A 16,101-nucleotide genomic window follows, 5' to 3' on the forward strand; every position below is an offset into this window, starting at 1 on the left:
TGCTCCTAGATATTCAATTCAGTGGTCAGGAACCTGCATGCTTACGGGTCCCTCCCAGGTCCTGGGGTGCGTGCCTGTGACACACAGCCTGGCCTGGAATCTGCGTTTTAAATGCCTCTGAGGAGCCAGGCCCCTGGCCATTTGGGGGAGACAGTTTGGGGACATTCCTGCTGAGGGGCCCCTTCAGGGTCTCTTCCCAAAGGCTAGCCCTCATGGGTACACAGCAGCCCCACCCCAGCAGGAAGGGTGGGGCAGCCCTGCTCCCTGGAGCCTCGAGGCCCGGGCCCCTTCTCTTGAGCTGCCACACACGTCCTGAGCCTCGTCTCCCTGCTGGCACGTGCTGCGGAGGCGCTTAGGGTCCCTTCCCCTCCAGATCACGGTGGAGTGTCCTCGGGGCGGCCCCCACACCAGAGTCCCTTCCAGATTCCAGACACCCAGCAGCCACCAGGTAATCCCAGCCTGGCCACTCACGGGTAGGGGGACTGGTCCGCACCCTCCCCACCTTTGCCCTGGGTCTCTGCCCCCTCCCGTCCGGCCCGGAGGGCTCGGCTGGCTAGCCCGGTCCTTCCCAGCCTGCCGAACTCGTGGCCTGGGGGAGGCAGGGGGTGCTGTGGTCCTGGGCTTTCTTCTCACGGGGCTGCCTGCTAGGGCAGCTGCATCGGCAGGCGCTGGGCCCCACGGTGTGGGCGGAGGGGCGTGGCAGAGCTGGGAAAAGCTGCAGGGCCCCGTGTCTGGGTGTGAAAGCTCCCAGCACGTACGTACAGACGTGTGTGGCGTTGCAGCTGCAGGACAGGAGCCTTGCCTGTGGGATCGCCTTTCCTCTCTGTCTCCCTCTGGGAGGAGGAGGAAGGCATTGAGGCTCTTCACCAGTAAGTTCTCAGTGCTGCCAAGTTTCTCCTGGGGGCGGGGCTGGGCTGGGAGACGATGGTCCCAGCTGCCTGGCTGGTGGAACGTCTTGTGGAGAAAGGCTCGCATGCAGGCAGGAGGGAAGAGGGAGGTGGGGAGGGGGAGGGTCCCAGAGATGCCAAGGCGCAGGGATGGGTGAGCCCCCTCCCCCCGCTGCAGGGGGCTTGCACAGCAGGTAGGGAAGCTGCTGGGTTCTGTTCCCCGGGCCACGGGCCTCCAGCAGCCGAAGGGAATTGGAGACTTTGGGGGTCACAGCGGCTGCTGGGACCCTGGGGCGATTGTCTCCTCCAGCTAAACAGGAGGGAGGCTCATTTTCAGGAGAGTGAGGGGCCACAGGCCACGTGGACCAAGTGTGGGGAGTGCCTGCAGGCGCTGTGGGCACAGCTGTGTGGTGTGTTCTGCATCCTAGTGCACCTGGGCGTGTGAGTGTGGACAGTGTGTGTCTGTGGTTACAGCAGACACCCGTGTTGTGGGGGTGTGGGCGAGTTGTGATGTGCACTTATGTGTGTGCGTTTGGGTCCCTGCGTGTGGGTACAGGTGTGTGTGTGGTGCCCACGTGTGTGTCGTGGACGGCTGGGTGTGTTGGGTGTGCTGTTCAGGGAGGGGGGTTTGGGTTTGTGAGTGGTGTGTTTCCACATGTTGGTGTGCACAGGGAGTTGTGCTGTGTGTGTGTTATGGCATGTTGTGTTTTGTGTGTATTGTGTGTGTAGTGTGTGCGCACGGGTGTGTGGTCTGTGTCCTGGGGGCCACCCCTTCTCTCCCAGCCCTGCCCTGACTCGTGGGAGCTGCAGGGGGTGCCGCTTCCGCTGCGCTGCAGGGGCCTCGGCTCCGCTCGGGCCCTGGGTCGGTGCAGCTGATGGGGGGCGGGGCTGCGGAGGCGGGAGTCCAGGCTCTGACGGAGCTGGCATGTGGTCCTTCTGGCCAGTGACACCAGCAGGGTCAGAGGGCAGAGGGGTGGGTTGTGCATGGTGTGGGACCGTGCGGGAACCACGACAGGTGGGAGGCTGGCTGGCTCTTCCCGGATCAGGAGCAGAGCCTGCGGGGGCCGAGGCCTGGGGCTCCCGGGGCCCCCGGGCACTTCCGTCTCACTCAGTCCACACAGCTGCCGGCAGGTGGGGAAGCAGGCCCTGCGTGACTGAAGCCTTAATGTTACCAGTAATAGCAGACATGGGCCCGGAACCAGCCTCCAGGCCCAGAACTTTCCAGGCCCCGCCATTTCGTGGGAATCTCACCACGTCCCCGAGAAGCCGGTGCCTCAGTTCTCCCGTTTCACAGCTGAGCTAGCTGGGCTTAGAGATGCTGTGTGGCGTCCTGACGACAAAGGGCAGCTGGGCCAGGGCTCGCCGGGCGTTCTTCCGGGTTCAGCCTCCTTGCGAGCTCACGGCTTAGGTCCGACCGTTGTCTGTGTTTATGCACCAGGAGACTGAGGCTTGCAGAGTGGCTGACTCGCAGACACTATTTACAGCAGAGCCCAGAACAGGCACTCCTGGTCCTCTCTCAACCTGGCTGAGAAGTCCCGTCCCAAGTGCTGGGTCCCTGCATGTCCCCAGGGCCGGGCTCTCAGAGCAGGCCGGTGTTCACGGAGGCCCAGCCGCGGGCAGTGGATGCCTCCTGGAGCCCCTCCCCCTCCAGTGCCTGCACAGCCAACACAGAAATCGGGAAGAGGCCGGGCAACCCCCAGCAAGGTGTCCCTGGCTGTCAGGGACACTGTCCCAAGCCCTGTCGTGTACAAGGTGGCCTCGGTCTTCCTGGTGCTCCTCGTGTGCGCTGTGGGCATTGTGGGCAATGCCGTGGTGGTCCTGGTGGTGCTGACCACATAGGACATACACACACCCACTGACTGCTACCTGGCCCTCCTGGCCCTGGCTGACCTTGCCATACTGGTGGCCGCAGGGCTGCCCATCGTCTCCCACAGCTTGGCCGGGCAGTGGGTCTGTGGCCGCATTGGCTTCCTGGGCATCAGTGCCTCCTCTTGCTCCGTCCTGGAGTTCACCGTGGAGAGATTGGCGCTCCCGGCCCCTCCTGCACGCCAGGGCTTCCTGGCCGTGATCCTCGGTAAACTGAGGCTGCTCCCCATCTATGGGGGGGAGCTTGTGGGGCCCTGGAGTAACCTGGCATCCAGGGTGGGTGAGGGGGCAGGCGCCAGGAAGCAGGTTCTCGTCTCACCACAGCTGCTGACTTGCTGCGGGACGCCAAGGCACCCTGCACTTCTCTGGGCCCAGTTTTCCCGCCCGGAATGTGGGCGCTGGACTGGGCACCCTCTTGGGGCTCTTCTGGCTCTGATCTGTACCCCCGAGAGGGAGCCCAGCTCTGCTCTTCCGACTCACCCCCTGCTCTCTCCTCTCAAGACTGGCTCCTTGTGTTCTGCAGCCCCTGAGTCTCCCTCAGCATGGCCACCTCGCTTCCCAGATGGTCACGGCCCTCCAGATCCCTATTAAAGGGCCAGTTCAACCATCGAGGCCACATTTGGTCCCCAGCGGGGAATCTGATTGGCTGAGCGGGGTCAGTGTCCCCACTGTGGCCCAATCACATGGGCAGGTGGGTGGGTCACATGACCCTGTGGCTCGCAGGTACATCGCCATCTGCCACCGGATGAGGGCACATACCGTGTGCACCTTGGCGCGGGCCAAGCGCATCATGGCAGGAGTCTAGGGGGCCACATCCACCTACTGCCTGCTCTGGTTCTTCTTGATGGACCTCGATGTGGACGGGGACCGGGGCCTGAGGTGCGGCTGCAGGGTGTCCCACGGCCTTTGCCTGCCTATCTACCTGCTGGACTTTGCGGTCTTCTTTGTCACACCCTGCTAGTGGCCACCGCCCTCTACGGGCTCATGGCAAGGATCTTATTCCCCCTGCCCACTTGCCCCAGCACAGGTTCCAGCACGCGGGCAGTGAGGCCCGATGGGAGGCAGGAGCCTGAGAGAGGCAGCCCTGCAGGCCTGGTGGGGACGTGACCGGCAGCTGCCCCCGGGCCAGAGGCTTCCCTTCTCCCAGGAAGCAGGTACGAGGTCTCCTGGGATGGGAGGGGCTGGTTTGCCAGAGATGGGGGATGTGGGAGAGGTGTGGGTGCAGCACCCGCCCCCCGCACTGGACGTCCCCCTCACAGACATCCCCCCACCCCCCACCAGAATGGGTGCAGGTGGGGCCATTTGGGACAGTGGTGAGCACGAGCAGGCTGCAGGAAAAGCTGGTTCATGGTGTGCGTGCTGTGTGGTCCTTCCCCCCGAGCCCCTGATTTCTCGTCCTTCAAGTGGAGGTGACAACAGCACACTGGGGGGCAGGCCGATGCAGGGGAGGCAACCAGAGTGCCAGCAGTGGTGCCGTCCATCCGGGCCTCACTGCGGCGTCAGGGTCCCAGGGCCCCGTTCCCAGCATCCAGTCTTTGCTCACTGGGAACCTGAGAGGCCTGGGGGGCAGGGTGCACAAGAGGCTCAGGGCGTGGGTATTTACCACCGGAGGTGGGACTGTTTCACGAGCGTATCAACCAGCACAGCCTTGAATGCCGGCCCTGGGTCCCTGCACGGGAAACGTTTAGCACAGCGCCCAGTGGACACGCAGCAGTCGTGTGATTATCTCAGTAACGTTCTCATCTCTTACTCAGCAGCCTCGTCCTGGGGCAGCAGCCATGGCTGTGGCTCTGGTGGCATCTGCTTGGCCACCAGCCATGTGGTGGGCCCAGCACCAGTGGCTCCCCAGCCCCGCCAGCCCACAGGTCACCGAGGTGCGCATGGTGGTCGTGCTGCTCTCTGCCATCCTGAGGACGCCCTGCCACACGCTGGTGCTGCTCAGCCCCCTGGGGGCCCAGCCTCTCCAGGACCCCTGGGTCCTCCTCTTCTGCCACACCTGCGTCTACACCAACAGCCCCATCAGCCCCATCAACCCCATCACCTACTGCCTCACGTCCCAGAATTCCAGGGCGGTCATGCGGGTGCCAAGGAGAGGAGCCCTGAGGCGCCCAGCCTGCCTCACCACCACCAGCCACGGTGGGGTCTGAGAGACCCCCCCCCCCGAAGATGCAGATGGGCAAGAGTGGGGTCGTGGGCCATCAGGCAGCTGGGCGCCCACCCCAGCAGCAGGGGCCTGGTTTCAGCATCGTCTGAGGGCTGCCCTCCCCCTGCCTGGCTCCTCCTGCCGCCCTTGGTCTGCTCCCTGCTGGGTCCTGTCTGCTGGCGGCTGACAGGGCCAGGAGAGGAGCAGACACCCCTTTGCCAGTGGCTCTTAGCTCCCAGCTCCCCAGGGGCTTCTGTCCCCGTGAGCTAGGACCTGAGGGTGTCCTGGCCAGGGGGGTTCCATTAGGGTAGTGCTCCCGCCTCCAGAAGCGTGGGAGGTGAGGAACGGGAGGCTGGGGGTGCCCCAGCCTCCATCAGTGTAGAATTATGACCTTCCACCGCTCCTACTTACCACTTCAAGCACTTTTTCCCAGGTATTACAGAAATGCGCTTCCAGTCTCTGGTGACACCCCCTGTCAGTCTGGCTGTGGGCAGAGCCAGCATGTGGCATTTTCTAAGGTGGACGGTGCCACACAGAAAGGGCACCCAGCCCCACCACCGACACCCAGAGACACCTCATGCTGCACCCCCACTGGCTCGGAGGTCTTCTCCAACTGGCCACGCACGTGTGCCAAGGACAGCCGGTACCTAAGCCTCCTGCCTCCTTCCCTTTGCGTTCAGCCTGGGCCACCGTCGTCGACAGAGCAGAGTGCTGTGTTTCTTCCAGCCCCTTAGCCAGAAGTAGGAAGCCGTTCCTGAGCCCCTCGCCCCCAAGCGTCCAAGCTCTGCTCCCGTGAGGCCGGCTTTGACCACTGCCCCCTTCATCCAGGGCCCATGGGAGAGTTCAGGGCGTGGGCAGGCTTCCACCTCCATCTCTTATCTGGGTGGACACTGCAGCCAAAGGCACTGACAATTCAGGGGGCAGGTAGCAGAAAACGCCCCCACCCAGCAGCGAGATGTGTTTCTGGGCCAGCTCGGGGGGTGCCCACGGCACTCAGAACTTCAGGCCCGTTTCCTCCCCTCACTGCCCAGGGACCAGGCTCCCTGTGGAAGGTGGGTTCAAAATGGCAGCTGGGACCCAGATCAGCGGTTGTCACCTCTGCTGTGACTTCAAGCGCTAGCAGAGCCTGGGCCGAGGGCCTCATGGGGGCAGCCAGGACCCGGCAGCGCTGGCTCCTGGGTCAAGGGCCCAACAGGCAGCCTCCTGTGTGCTGGCTGGTCTGGCCCCACGCGGGTCGGGGAAAGCGGTGCCTTGACCCGGCCTGGCTGTGGTGGCCAAGCTGGACGCACCGATGCTTGGCCCTCCATAGGTGCACGTGGCTGTCAATCCTCCTGATCCACCAGTGAGGGGAGAGTGCATGGGTAAGTGGGCATGGCCACTGTACATGACAGTGGCAGGACAGTGGCCACCTAAGGTGACCAGGGACCCTGCTGGCCTGTCCACACTGGACCCTCCTCGTGGTGGTCCCTACTGACGGTCAGGGGCTCCAGGCCTGGGAAAAGCCCAGTGCACGCAGGACTCACGTTTACCCCAGTGACGACCCGGTCGGGGGGACCTCCACCTGTCCCCCTTTTGCGATGAGGACCTTGAGCCCGGAGACCTTCAGGCGCAGTCACCTGTCCCCCTCTGCGATCGCGCCTCTGTGATCAGGATAAAGGCTTGGGGCACTGACCCATCCGCATGCCCTTTGAGATTATTTTCCCCTTGGGCTCCTGCGACGCTCATTAAAACAGATTTTCCGTGGACACCTGGGAGGAAGTCTGTGTGTCTAGAGGTGGCCCAAATGTGGCCTGTGCAGTGGGGCACCTGTGTGGGGCGGAAGCAGGCGGGAATGAGGGAGTAGGCGGGGCGACAGAGGGGCTGGGTGCAGTGGGCACCTGGGCGTTAGCGTCTCCTGTGGCCACTGAGGGCCCGGGCCAGGCCTTGGCGTTAGGAGGCCCGCCCTGGCCTCACTGCTGACGGCTCCGAGCCCTGCAGCCGCAGCCGCGCTGGGCGGCGTTTGCTGCTGACTCTGCTCCTGCGTCGTGCTCTGGCCTGGTCCCTTCTTAACGGCCTCCTGGCACTGAGGTTGCCTCTCCAACCAAACCAAGGGCCAGGCTAGGCTTCGGGTCTCCTCCTGGCCTTTCTCGGTACCCCTCCCCACCACCACCCACACAGGGCTTGGGCGCCCCTGCCTCCAGTGAAGACAGGGTGGAGGGAGGCTGCTCCCACCAGGGTTCTGGCTGCATTGCCCTGCCAGTTTTGCTGCCTGAACTGTTCCTTTTCCTTTTCTTTCATTGTGTGTGTGCACACAGGAACATCTCATCAACAGGGAGATTAACTGTTTTACTGAGCCTCATCCAGGACATAGATGACCGTCGGAAAGAAGTTAATTTGGGCACCCCTACCCCCAACCCGCCACAAATGATTAAAGGGAACTTCTGAGGGTTGGAGAGGTCCCTGAGCTGCTGCTCTGACACCCAGGAGCGAGCCCTCGGCCCCTCGATTTATTTTACGTGCTGCTCTCAGGAGCTTTGCTGGGCGGTCCCGGGTCCCCAGACCTGGTCTGCAGCAGCCTCTCCCTCTGTTTCCGTGTTACTTCTCGAGAGCGAAGCCCCTCTCTCGCTCTACTTCCTGGTTCTCAGGACAGTGGTTCCCACATGTCACCCCCAGGGAGCATGTCAGAACTACCAGTGCGGGGAGGCGGGGTGGGCCAAGCCCGGAGGTCTGGGTGCCTGAGGTGGAGGGGCCAAGGGCCCCTCAGAGGGAGCAGTGCCCTGGGGAGGGACACAAACGCCGTGACTACCAACTCCGTGCTTAGGGGAATGGCAGGGTGGGGGCACCTGGGCGGGGGACATCCCGGCCACCTGGCTGGGCACCCTCACCCCTTACCTGGGACAGCGCCTGTGACAGGCGGTGCTCCGTGTTTACAGCAACAAGGACTGGGCGGTCTGCTCCAGATTCCCACCCCAAGGGGCTAAAAGTGAACGCGCTGGTATGCAACAATGCACACCAGTGGTCCTCTGCCACTGGGCCCAGAGATCCCCCGGACCTGAGTGAAACACCCCTGCTGTGCCTAAGAGGTGGAGCCGTCCTGGACGCCTGACCATCGGAGCTGTCGCTGCCACGTGGAGGTGATGCAGCAGCCAGCGTGCGTGCTTCCCAGGAGCAGGCCCACAGTGCTCAGAGAGCGTGCGCAGAGCCGCGGGGCCCCAGGGACCGTCCGCGGGTGTCCGGTGTTGGCTCAGCGCCATCCAGAGCTCCCCCTCAGCCTGGCTGTCTGATGAGTGTGTGTGGCCCCGGGGTAAATGCCCTTGGATGTGGCTGCCAAGGGGACAGCGCCTGGTGCTGGCTCGTCTGCGGTGAGCAGTGAACCCTGGTGCCTCTTCTCCTGAGCTGTGTGCCCCACTTCCTCCCTCTCTCGCAGGAGGCCGGTGGGGCAGGAGCAGCCGCGCGCCCCGGCTCCACGCTGGGTCCCGGGGCAGTGGACTCCTCTAGGAGATGCCAGAGCAGCCGGGGTCCCTGGGGAGCTCCCCTCTGAGCCTGTGCTCCCAGAAAACAGGGACTTAGGAGCCCCACAAACTTCCTATTTTCCGAACACCCTGAGAGACGGCATCCTGCAAAGACCTCCCTGAATGATGCGGAGGAAGCCCCATCTATGTTCCTCGGGACTCTGTAAGACCCCTGATCCCCCTGGGTGACCTGTGACCAGGCTGGACCCTGACCTCCAGGGCCCTGTTTTTTGTCTCGTTGTTGAGTAGCTGCAAATAGAGCTGTTTGTTCCCCAGCACCAGCTAGACCGAGAAGCAGTCCTGCTCAGCTGACTGAGATCCCCCTGATTGCCAAACAAGCCCAGCCGTACCCCGGCCTGTCACCTGCAGACCACCTGCCTGCCACCTGTCTCCCCTCCCCACAGAAGCCCCTGCCAGGACGTGCCCCCCCCCCCCCCCCGGCCCTGGGTCTGCGGCTTGGCTGTCACTGTGGGCCGGGCGGGCCCCAGGGCAGCCTGCGTGTTTCCTGTGACCCTCCCCCGCCGCCACGGGGCCTGCAGGTGCGCTCGCTCGGGGTCCACTCAGTTGCTCGCCTTTCTGTCTCCTCCCCGAGGCATCCCGGCTCTCCCCTACTCGCCTGCGTGCGTCGTGTGTCGGGCGCCCTCGGCGCGTGGCTGGCCCGGCAGCGTCCGGGCTGTCACGGGGCTGGGCTGAGCCGCTGGCGCTTGGAGGACGGCCCAGGGTGGCCCGAAGCCCCCGCGCGAGCCGCTGGGCGGCCGTGGAGGTGAGACCTTCTTCGTGGTTCTTGAGCTGTGTGTGCAGACACGAAGCCCGCTTTGCGGTTGTCTGAAGCCGCCCTGGCCGTTCCGGGGAAGCGGCCGCCGCGCAGCTGAGGAGACAGCTCGGCCCTGGGTGGCGCCTGCGCGGGCCGGTCGCCATCTTCGGGCATCGCGTCCTCATAACCAGCCATTTGGGCTTGGTCCCGGGGCAGCGCACCTCGTAGCTATGGCCTTCACTGCGAGCCTCCTTCTCCAGGAAGCCCTGGGGGCCGCCCCCAGCTGGTGGCACCCGTTCCCAACCCCCTTCTCCTCTCCAAACCCCTCCTCTCCCCATCTCTCCCCTCCCCAGACCCTAAGACGTCCCCCTGGGGCTCAGCGTTGACTTAGTGACCACACTGCACACGGGTCTCCAGCGCTCGTGGGCTAGTGGCACGTGTGCAGTCAGACAGCTGGTGGGTGCGGGCCGTCCGGCGTGAGCCGTCTCGCCCGGGGCGGTGGGTATGACGGGGGGCCCCGATGCCAGGCAGAGCTAGGCAGCGGTCAGCCCTGAGACCCGGGCACAGGGAGGTGAGACCACTGGGTCAGCAGCCCTGGGGTCCTCTGGCCCTGACCCTGTCAGCCCCCCTCACACTCGTGGTCTGGTTGTGGAGGACCAGGGGGCACCGGGAGTCACATATTAGAGAAATTGTAGAGAAAAACGCCAGGGAACTATCTCCACCAGGGAGGCTGCTTAACGACATGCAAATGTGTGTGGACACAGGTGCCTTTAACTCAGGGTGGGGCTGGCCTGGGCGGGCTGGGTTCTGGAACATTCTCAGACCACCAGGTGCCTGCCCTTCCCATTGCAGGCACAGCACTTTGTCTTCCTCCGACCCCAGGCAGCTTCAGAGCGTCACCCGGGGCACCTGGGGCTGGCCCTTCCGGGTCTCATGTTTCCGGGAGGCTCTTGTCCCCCTGAACCCACAGTCTGCTCTCGTGGGGGTTGCATCTCCCTCTGTGAGGACTGGGCGTCCACTCCGGCTCTCCCGCCCGCACGTGACAGGAGATGGGGCTCCCGGCCCGGGCCACAGGGCAGCCGCTGGCTCTGCAGGGTGGGAGGGAGGGGGCACCCGGTGGAGTGGCTGGCCGGGCGCCGGGTTGCAGGTGTTCTGATGGGCGCGTCGGGACCCTGGCTTGGAAGGGATTTGGTGATGGAGCAGGAATTGTCCGAGAGGTGTGGCGCTGTCACCCGGCACCCTGGGGAGGGATCCCACCCTGGTGGTCATTGGAGGGGGCCTGGTGCCCACCCGACCTGTAGCCTGTCCTGTGGTGGAGGGGGGGTGCGGTCTGCTGGTGGGGGGGCCCTGGAGCCTGGGGTTGTGGGCTCCCAGCAGAGGAGGGAATGGGGCCAGCAGGCACGGGGAGAGGTGCTGTGCATAAGAGCAGGAGCGCTAAGCCTGCCAGGGCCTGGCTGCTGTTGTCTGTCCACCCATCTGAGAGAGCTGGGAGCAGGAGCGTCTTGTTGAGCTGGGAGTAGGGAGGATGGTGCAAAGCCCACAGCATCGCGGGGTGTGTGTCCCTGAAGCCTGGAGGGCAGTGAGGAGGTGAGGCGGGGGAACAGAGCCATCTGCACACCCGGGCTCCATCCCGTGGAACCCGCCAAGATGCTGTGGGCACTGTCTTCCATGTCCTTCCTCCAGGGACAGGTGCACTTGCCCCAGACTCCTGCCCTGTCACGTGTGGGCTGCCCGGGGAGTTAACTGGGCCCCCAGGGCGAGTGGGGTGGGGGCTGAGGGGACGGAGCACAGGCCAGTGAGAAGAAGTCACACAAAACGTGCGCATCTGCCGCGGATGGTGGTGCAGTGATAACACAAGGCCGGCGAAGGAGCAGCAGTGTCCTGGGTGGGAGACTGTGGGGGCTGCAGGCCGAGGCTCAGGGTCGCCGGCTGGGGGCAGGTGGGGGCACCAGGTCGGCTGAGCCGTAGGAGAAGCTTGACCCCGGGGTGTGGCGCTGCTGGCCAGGTAGCACGTGACGGGCCTCTGGGCGAGGTCACTGCTTCCTGGGGAGATGACCCCGCTGTGTCTCCTGTCCCTGGGGCAGGGGGTCTGCCCTGGGCATCATCCTAGGGCCTAGGACAGGAAGCAGGAGAGGCCACACTGCAGGGGCGGGGGGCTGACTGGGCTCACATCAGCCCCTGGGGTCCTGAGCTGTCTCCGCCCACAGCCCACTAGGACAGGCAGACGCCCTGCCCGGGGGTGGGTCAGCCGGGCTCAGCCTGGGCACACGGTGGAACGGGGACCTTAAGAAGGAGTAGGGGCGGGACCCATGCGACACTGTGGAAGGCCTTGGGAAGGCGCTGAGTGAAGGAAGCCAGGTGCAAAGGGCCCGTGCGGTGGGATTCCACTCAGGAAACGTCCAGGACAGGTGAGTCCCAGAGGCGGCAGGTGAGTGGTTGCAGGGGTGGTTGGGTTTGGGGGAGCTGGGGTACGAGTGTGGATGGCTCGGTTTCCTCAGGGGCGATGCCTGGGGCTGAAGCAGAGAAGGGGGTGGCTGCATGTCACCACGACCACACTGAATGCCACTGAACTGTCACATGAACTTTACCTCGATTAAAATAAAGAGATGGGGAGAGTGGGCGGGGAGCCCAGGGGACTGAACCCGCCCGCTCCGGGGCTCAGCTACGCGAGGTCCTGGCGCTGGAGTCCTGCCTTCTGCCTGCCCTCGGAGGGTTTAGTGCCTCCAGCTTGTCTCGCTGGGAATAAACTGGGATGTTCGGGGACCCCGGTCCCCTGGGCTAGAACTGGTTTGGGGAGGCTGCGGTGTAACGAGCGTCTTAGGTCCACAGACGGCTCTCTGCAGGTCAGCCCCGGGCAGCGCCTCCCCTCTGAGCTTGGGCCCCGACTCCCGTCTCCTGGGAGTCCGGCTGCGGAGGACGGGCACGCGGCAGCCTGCAGTGGTCGTCAGCCGGATCCAGGCCGGAGGGACGGCTGCCCCTGCTTCCCTGGGGTGAGATGCCCCACGGGCCGTGGGACTTTCCCGGCCTGGAGCCTGCCACCCACCCTGCCCAAGGCCGGTGGTGGAGAGAGGTGGTCCCCAGGCCCGCCTTCTGCTGCTGCAGCCCCTCCCAGGGCGCTCCCCTAGAGGCCCCAGCTTCTGCTTCCCGACTCACTGCTGCGGGGGCTGTCCTCACCTGTCCCCCCAGAAAGGAGGAGCCCCAGCCCCGGGCCTGCAGCCGCCCAGGGGGCCCCGGTGCCCACGCCTCACTCAGGGCTCAGGACCCAGGCTCCCTGGCCCACTGGGGGCTGGCCATGTCTGGCTGCATTCACCTGTCTGGGGGCAGAGTGGACTTGAGGGGGCCCTAGTCCTGGGGTGCAGGGGGTACCCCAAGGCGGACCACACTCCACGGCAGTAGATGGAGGGGCACAGGGGTTGGGGGCCTTGGGGGGGCGGCAGGTGTGTGGGCGTCCTGGGAGGCTAAGAGGGCAAGAGTGGAGGTGGGGGGGCGCAGCTGGGGCTCGGCAAGCATGGGGCTCTGGTTGGGCAGAGCTGGCTGCCCACCTCGGGAGGAGGGGGGCTGCTCGTGCTTCCTCTGCCGGGTATGGCCCACTGGGCAAAGCTGCGCGGGGGGCAGTGGGCTCTGACCGGAGGCGCCCTGCCCCCGCCTGGCACGCCCCCTCCCCCCAGGCACCAGAAGGTCCCAGAAGTTCTGCTGCTGTTTAATTGAGGGTCCGCCCAAGACGAAATCCCTGACGGCTGACACAGAGTGAAGTGATTTGCCACTTTCTTGACTGAGCCCTGTTAAAAATCAGCGCCCCGGCTCGGCGAGGGCTTCGGGGAGAGCACACTTTCGGTGGGGGTGGGGGTGGGGGGCAGGGGCAGACGAGCAGGACTGACATCATGAGGGAGACACGGGCAAGGAGACAGGAGCTGTGAGTGGGTGGACTCCAGGCTGCCACCTTCACAGGGCGGGCTGTCCTCCCGGATCCTGGTCAGGTGGAGTTTGGTTGCCCCTGTGGGGACGCAGTGGGAACACAGGGGTTTGTGGAGGTTCTTAGGGTTGGGATCAGGAGGGGCCTGCTTTGGTGGTGAGTTGTGCGCCCAACGTGGGAGGGACACGAGCCTGGCCGTGGTGGGGGTGGTTACTGCAGCCTGGCGGGGTGCCTGCCAGCCAGGCGCTATGAGGCCGGGAGGGTCTTCTGTCGCAGGTGTACCCAGTCTCCGGGGAGAGGGCAGGGCTGACTGGTGGGTTCGCGTGTGGGGGGCGACGGGAGGCTCTCCCCAGCACACTGTCGGGTGGGGTGTCGGCTGAGGGGCAGAGCAGACCGGCGTCAGGGCGTGGGGACCAGAGTCGCGGGGTGGCTGTGTAAGGCAGGAGGATGCCCGTGTCACAGCTCGAAGAGAGTCAGGTTGGCGGGTTCTGAGGAAGCGTGTGGAGTCTAAGAAGAGCTAACGGAAGAAGTCGGGTCTGGGAGAGTTTTAGCTCTAGAGCCAGTACAGTTCAACGCCGTTTTAGCAGGGCATTGCCCCCGGCCCCCCCCCCCCCAACCGGAGGACTGGAGCCTGTGAGGGATATGGACCTTCCGGGAGGTGTCCGGGGCTCTGATGGGCTGTTGGGGGATCTGGGAGCTGAAGGCTGGGCCGCTGTCTGTGGGCTGGCTGGGAGTCCGAGTCGGGGGGACGATGTGTTGTCACGAGACTGAAGAAACAGCCTGGGCCTTTCCTGATGCGGATGGGAAAGCCTCAGTCCAGCCAGCAAAGCAGTCAACTAAGGTCAGAAGATACTTAAATTTTTTGTCGGGGGGCATGTGGGTGAAATCCAGCCGCCGGCCGTGTCCAGGGAGCTGTTCTCGTGCTTGGTGTGTGGGAACCGCTGGCGGCCTGGTGGCTCCTCAGGGGGTGCTCTGGAACAAGTGCAGGCAAGAGCGACTTGCGCTAAGGCGGTTTAAAGTGGGGGACAGGGAAGGCAGCGTTACTGTCTGGTGGGGGGTGACCAGAGGGCAGCTGAGAGTGGATTTGCCCTAGGATCTGGCTTTCTTGTGATTTGGGGAGCACGATTTCGGAATTGAGCACGAACCATGCCCGAACTGGAGGGCAGCCCTGACTTGGATGTGTGTGTTGCTCACTGCGGGTGTGTGTGGGCTTGGTCGGTGGAAAGGCGGGGAGGGGTCGGGGTGTGTTCTGGGGTTCGATGGCCTCCCTGCAGCCTGCTCTGCGCTAGCTCTGTGAGGGTGCCGCCTCAGGCTGTGTCGTTTTCTGGGGCTGGGCGTCCTTTGCAACGGGGCATAGCTTCGGCCACCGGAAGGAAGGCTGCCTCTAAGAGTCCGTGAGTCAGTTTTCCATTAGAGACGGGGTTCCGTGTGTGTGGAGCCCCCTTCTTGCCACATGGCGGCGTGGGTGCGAATGACACGGGACGCACATTTAGGGTGGGTGTGGATGTTTCCTTGCTCACCTTTTGCTAAGGTGAGAGCTCTGGTAAGTGTGATGAGTTTAGCTTGCTGTGAGGTAGGGCGAGGGGCCGGGGGCTTAGCTCTGAGGACGGTGTCCTGTGTAACGATGGCATAGCCTGCTTGGGGATGAAGGTCCTGGAAAGAGCTCCCATCGATAAACCAGGTAGGGGCCTCAGGAAGGGGAGGTCAGAGAGGTGAGAGAAGAGACAGGGAGGGGAATCTAGCACCTTGAGGCGTGAGTGGTTGGTTGTAAGGGATCCGAGTGAGTTGGTGCAAGGTGGTGGGGTTAAGAGGGTACAATGCTGCAGGGACAGGGAGGGTCCTGGAAGAATGTGGCATGTATTTGTTGTAAGCAAGAGGGAGGGAGGTCGAGAAGGGCGTGATGGCCGCGTAGGTCTGTGAACTGCGTGAGGAGGACACGAGGAGGGGCTGGTGAAAAGGGAACATTTTGGCTTCGGCTGCCAGGGCTGCAGCGGCACCGAGGGTTTTTGGGCATGGGGACCATCCGGCCACGTCGACAGGCCACTGTGCAGGGAGTCTCTCCGAGTGTCTGGCACAGGACACCCAGGGCAGGCTCTGAGTGGCAGTCAGGTAGAGGTGAAAAGGCTTTGTAGGGTTGGGGAGCACTCGGGCGGGTGCATGCGTTCGGGCCCGCTTTAGTGTTTTGATCGGGCCAGAAATGGGTGTGGTCGGGTCCAGGGGTTCTTGCGGGTCTCCCTCCGCGGCCTGGGAAAGGGGTCCTGTAGGAGGCTGAAGCTGGGGGTCCAGATTCTGAAGTAGCTGGCCAGGCCTAAGAAGGAGAGGAGTTCGGGTCTTGAGCTTGGAAGAGGCGATGTGTCAATGAGGGCTTTCCGTTCTTCGGGAATGGCCTGGAGTGACGGGGTAATGGCGAGCCCAGGATGAGTGACCTGTGGCTGGAACACTGGAGCTTTGGTGGAGGTCACTCGGTACTTGCGGTCGGTGAGGAAATTTAGTGGTTGGGTAGTATGGGAAATGGAGCGTTGCTTTGAGGGACTGCATAGAAGTAAGCGGTCCACATATTGTAAGAGAAGGCGAGGGGACGGATCAGGGAGGGAGAGACCATGGCTTAAGGCTGGGCCAAAGAAGCAGGGACTGTCCAGGTCAGCTGTGCTGATTGTGTGGTGTCTGGATCGGGCCAGGTAAAGGCAAACATCTCCGGGGAGGAGGGACTCAGGGGACTGTGAAGGAGGTGTCCTTGAGATCAAGGACAGAGAAGTGAGTGGCTTGAGGAGGGACATGTGAGAGGAGGTACAGGGACTAGGCACGGTGGGTGGATGGGGACACAGCTTGGTTGGGCCAAACAGTGGGTCCCATTCATTTTTTATGGCGAGAATAGGGGTGCTGTGAGGGGTTGTCGGCCGAAGGGGCCTGGCTCTCAGACGACGAGCGATTATGCCTTTAGGCCCCTGAGTCCTTGGAGGCCAGAGGGATCTGTCTGACAGACTATGGTTGAGGGTCTAGGAGGGAGATGGAGATGGGGGTGTGGTGGGAGGCGACCACGGGCTGTG

The 16,101-nt window shown here is 64.0% G+C and overlaps 1 protein-coding gene across 1 annotated transcript; it reads left to right on the plus strand.

The window, feature by feature from the left end:
• Positions 1-212: 212 nt before the first annotated feature.
• Positions 213-3,778, plus strand: LOC123612213 (uncharacterized). The gene is made up of 3 exons (XM_074349967.1): positions 213-216; positions 318-869; positions 2,800-3,778. The coding sequence occupies exons 1-3, from the start codon at positions 213-215 to the stop codon at positions 3,342-3,344; spliced, it is 1,101 nt and encodes a 366-aa protein (XP_074206068.1). The 3' UTR covers positions 3,345-3,778.
• Positions 3,779-16,101: the final 12,323 nt, after the last annotated feature.

This window comes from Camelus bactrianus, chromosome 21 (genome assembly GCF_048773025.1).
Source record: "Camelus bactrianus isolate YW-2024 breed Bactrian camel chromosome 21, ASM4877302v1, whole genome shotgun sequence".
In the NCBI taxonomy this organism is placed as follows: domain Eukaryota; kingdom Metazoa; phylum Chordata; class Mammalia; order Artiodactyla; family Camelidae; genus Camelus; species Camelus bactrianus.

Bases quoted from the DNA above. Each gene is read 5' to 3' on its own strand.
- LOC123612213 (XM_074349967.1), top strand. The intron at 870-2,799 runs GTAAGTTCTCAG...TGGTGGCCGCAG, and splicing joins GGCATTGAGGCTCTTCACCA to GGCTGCCCATCGTCTCCCAC.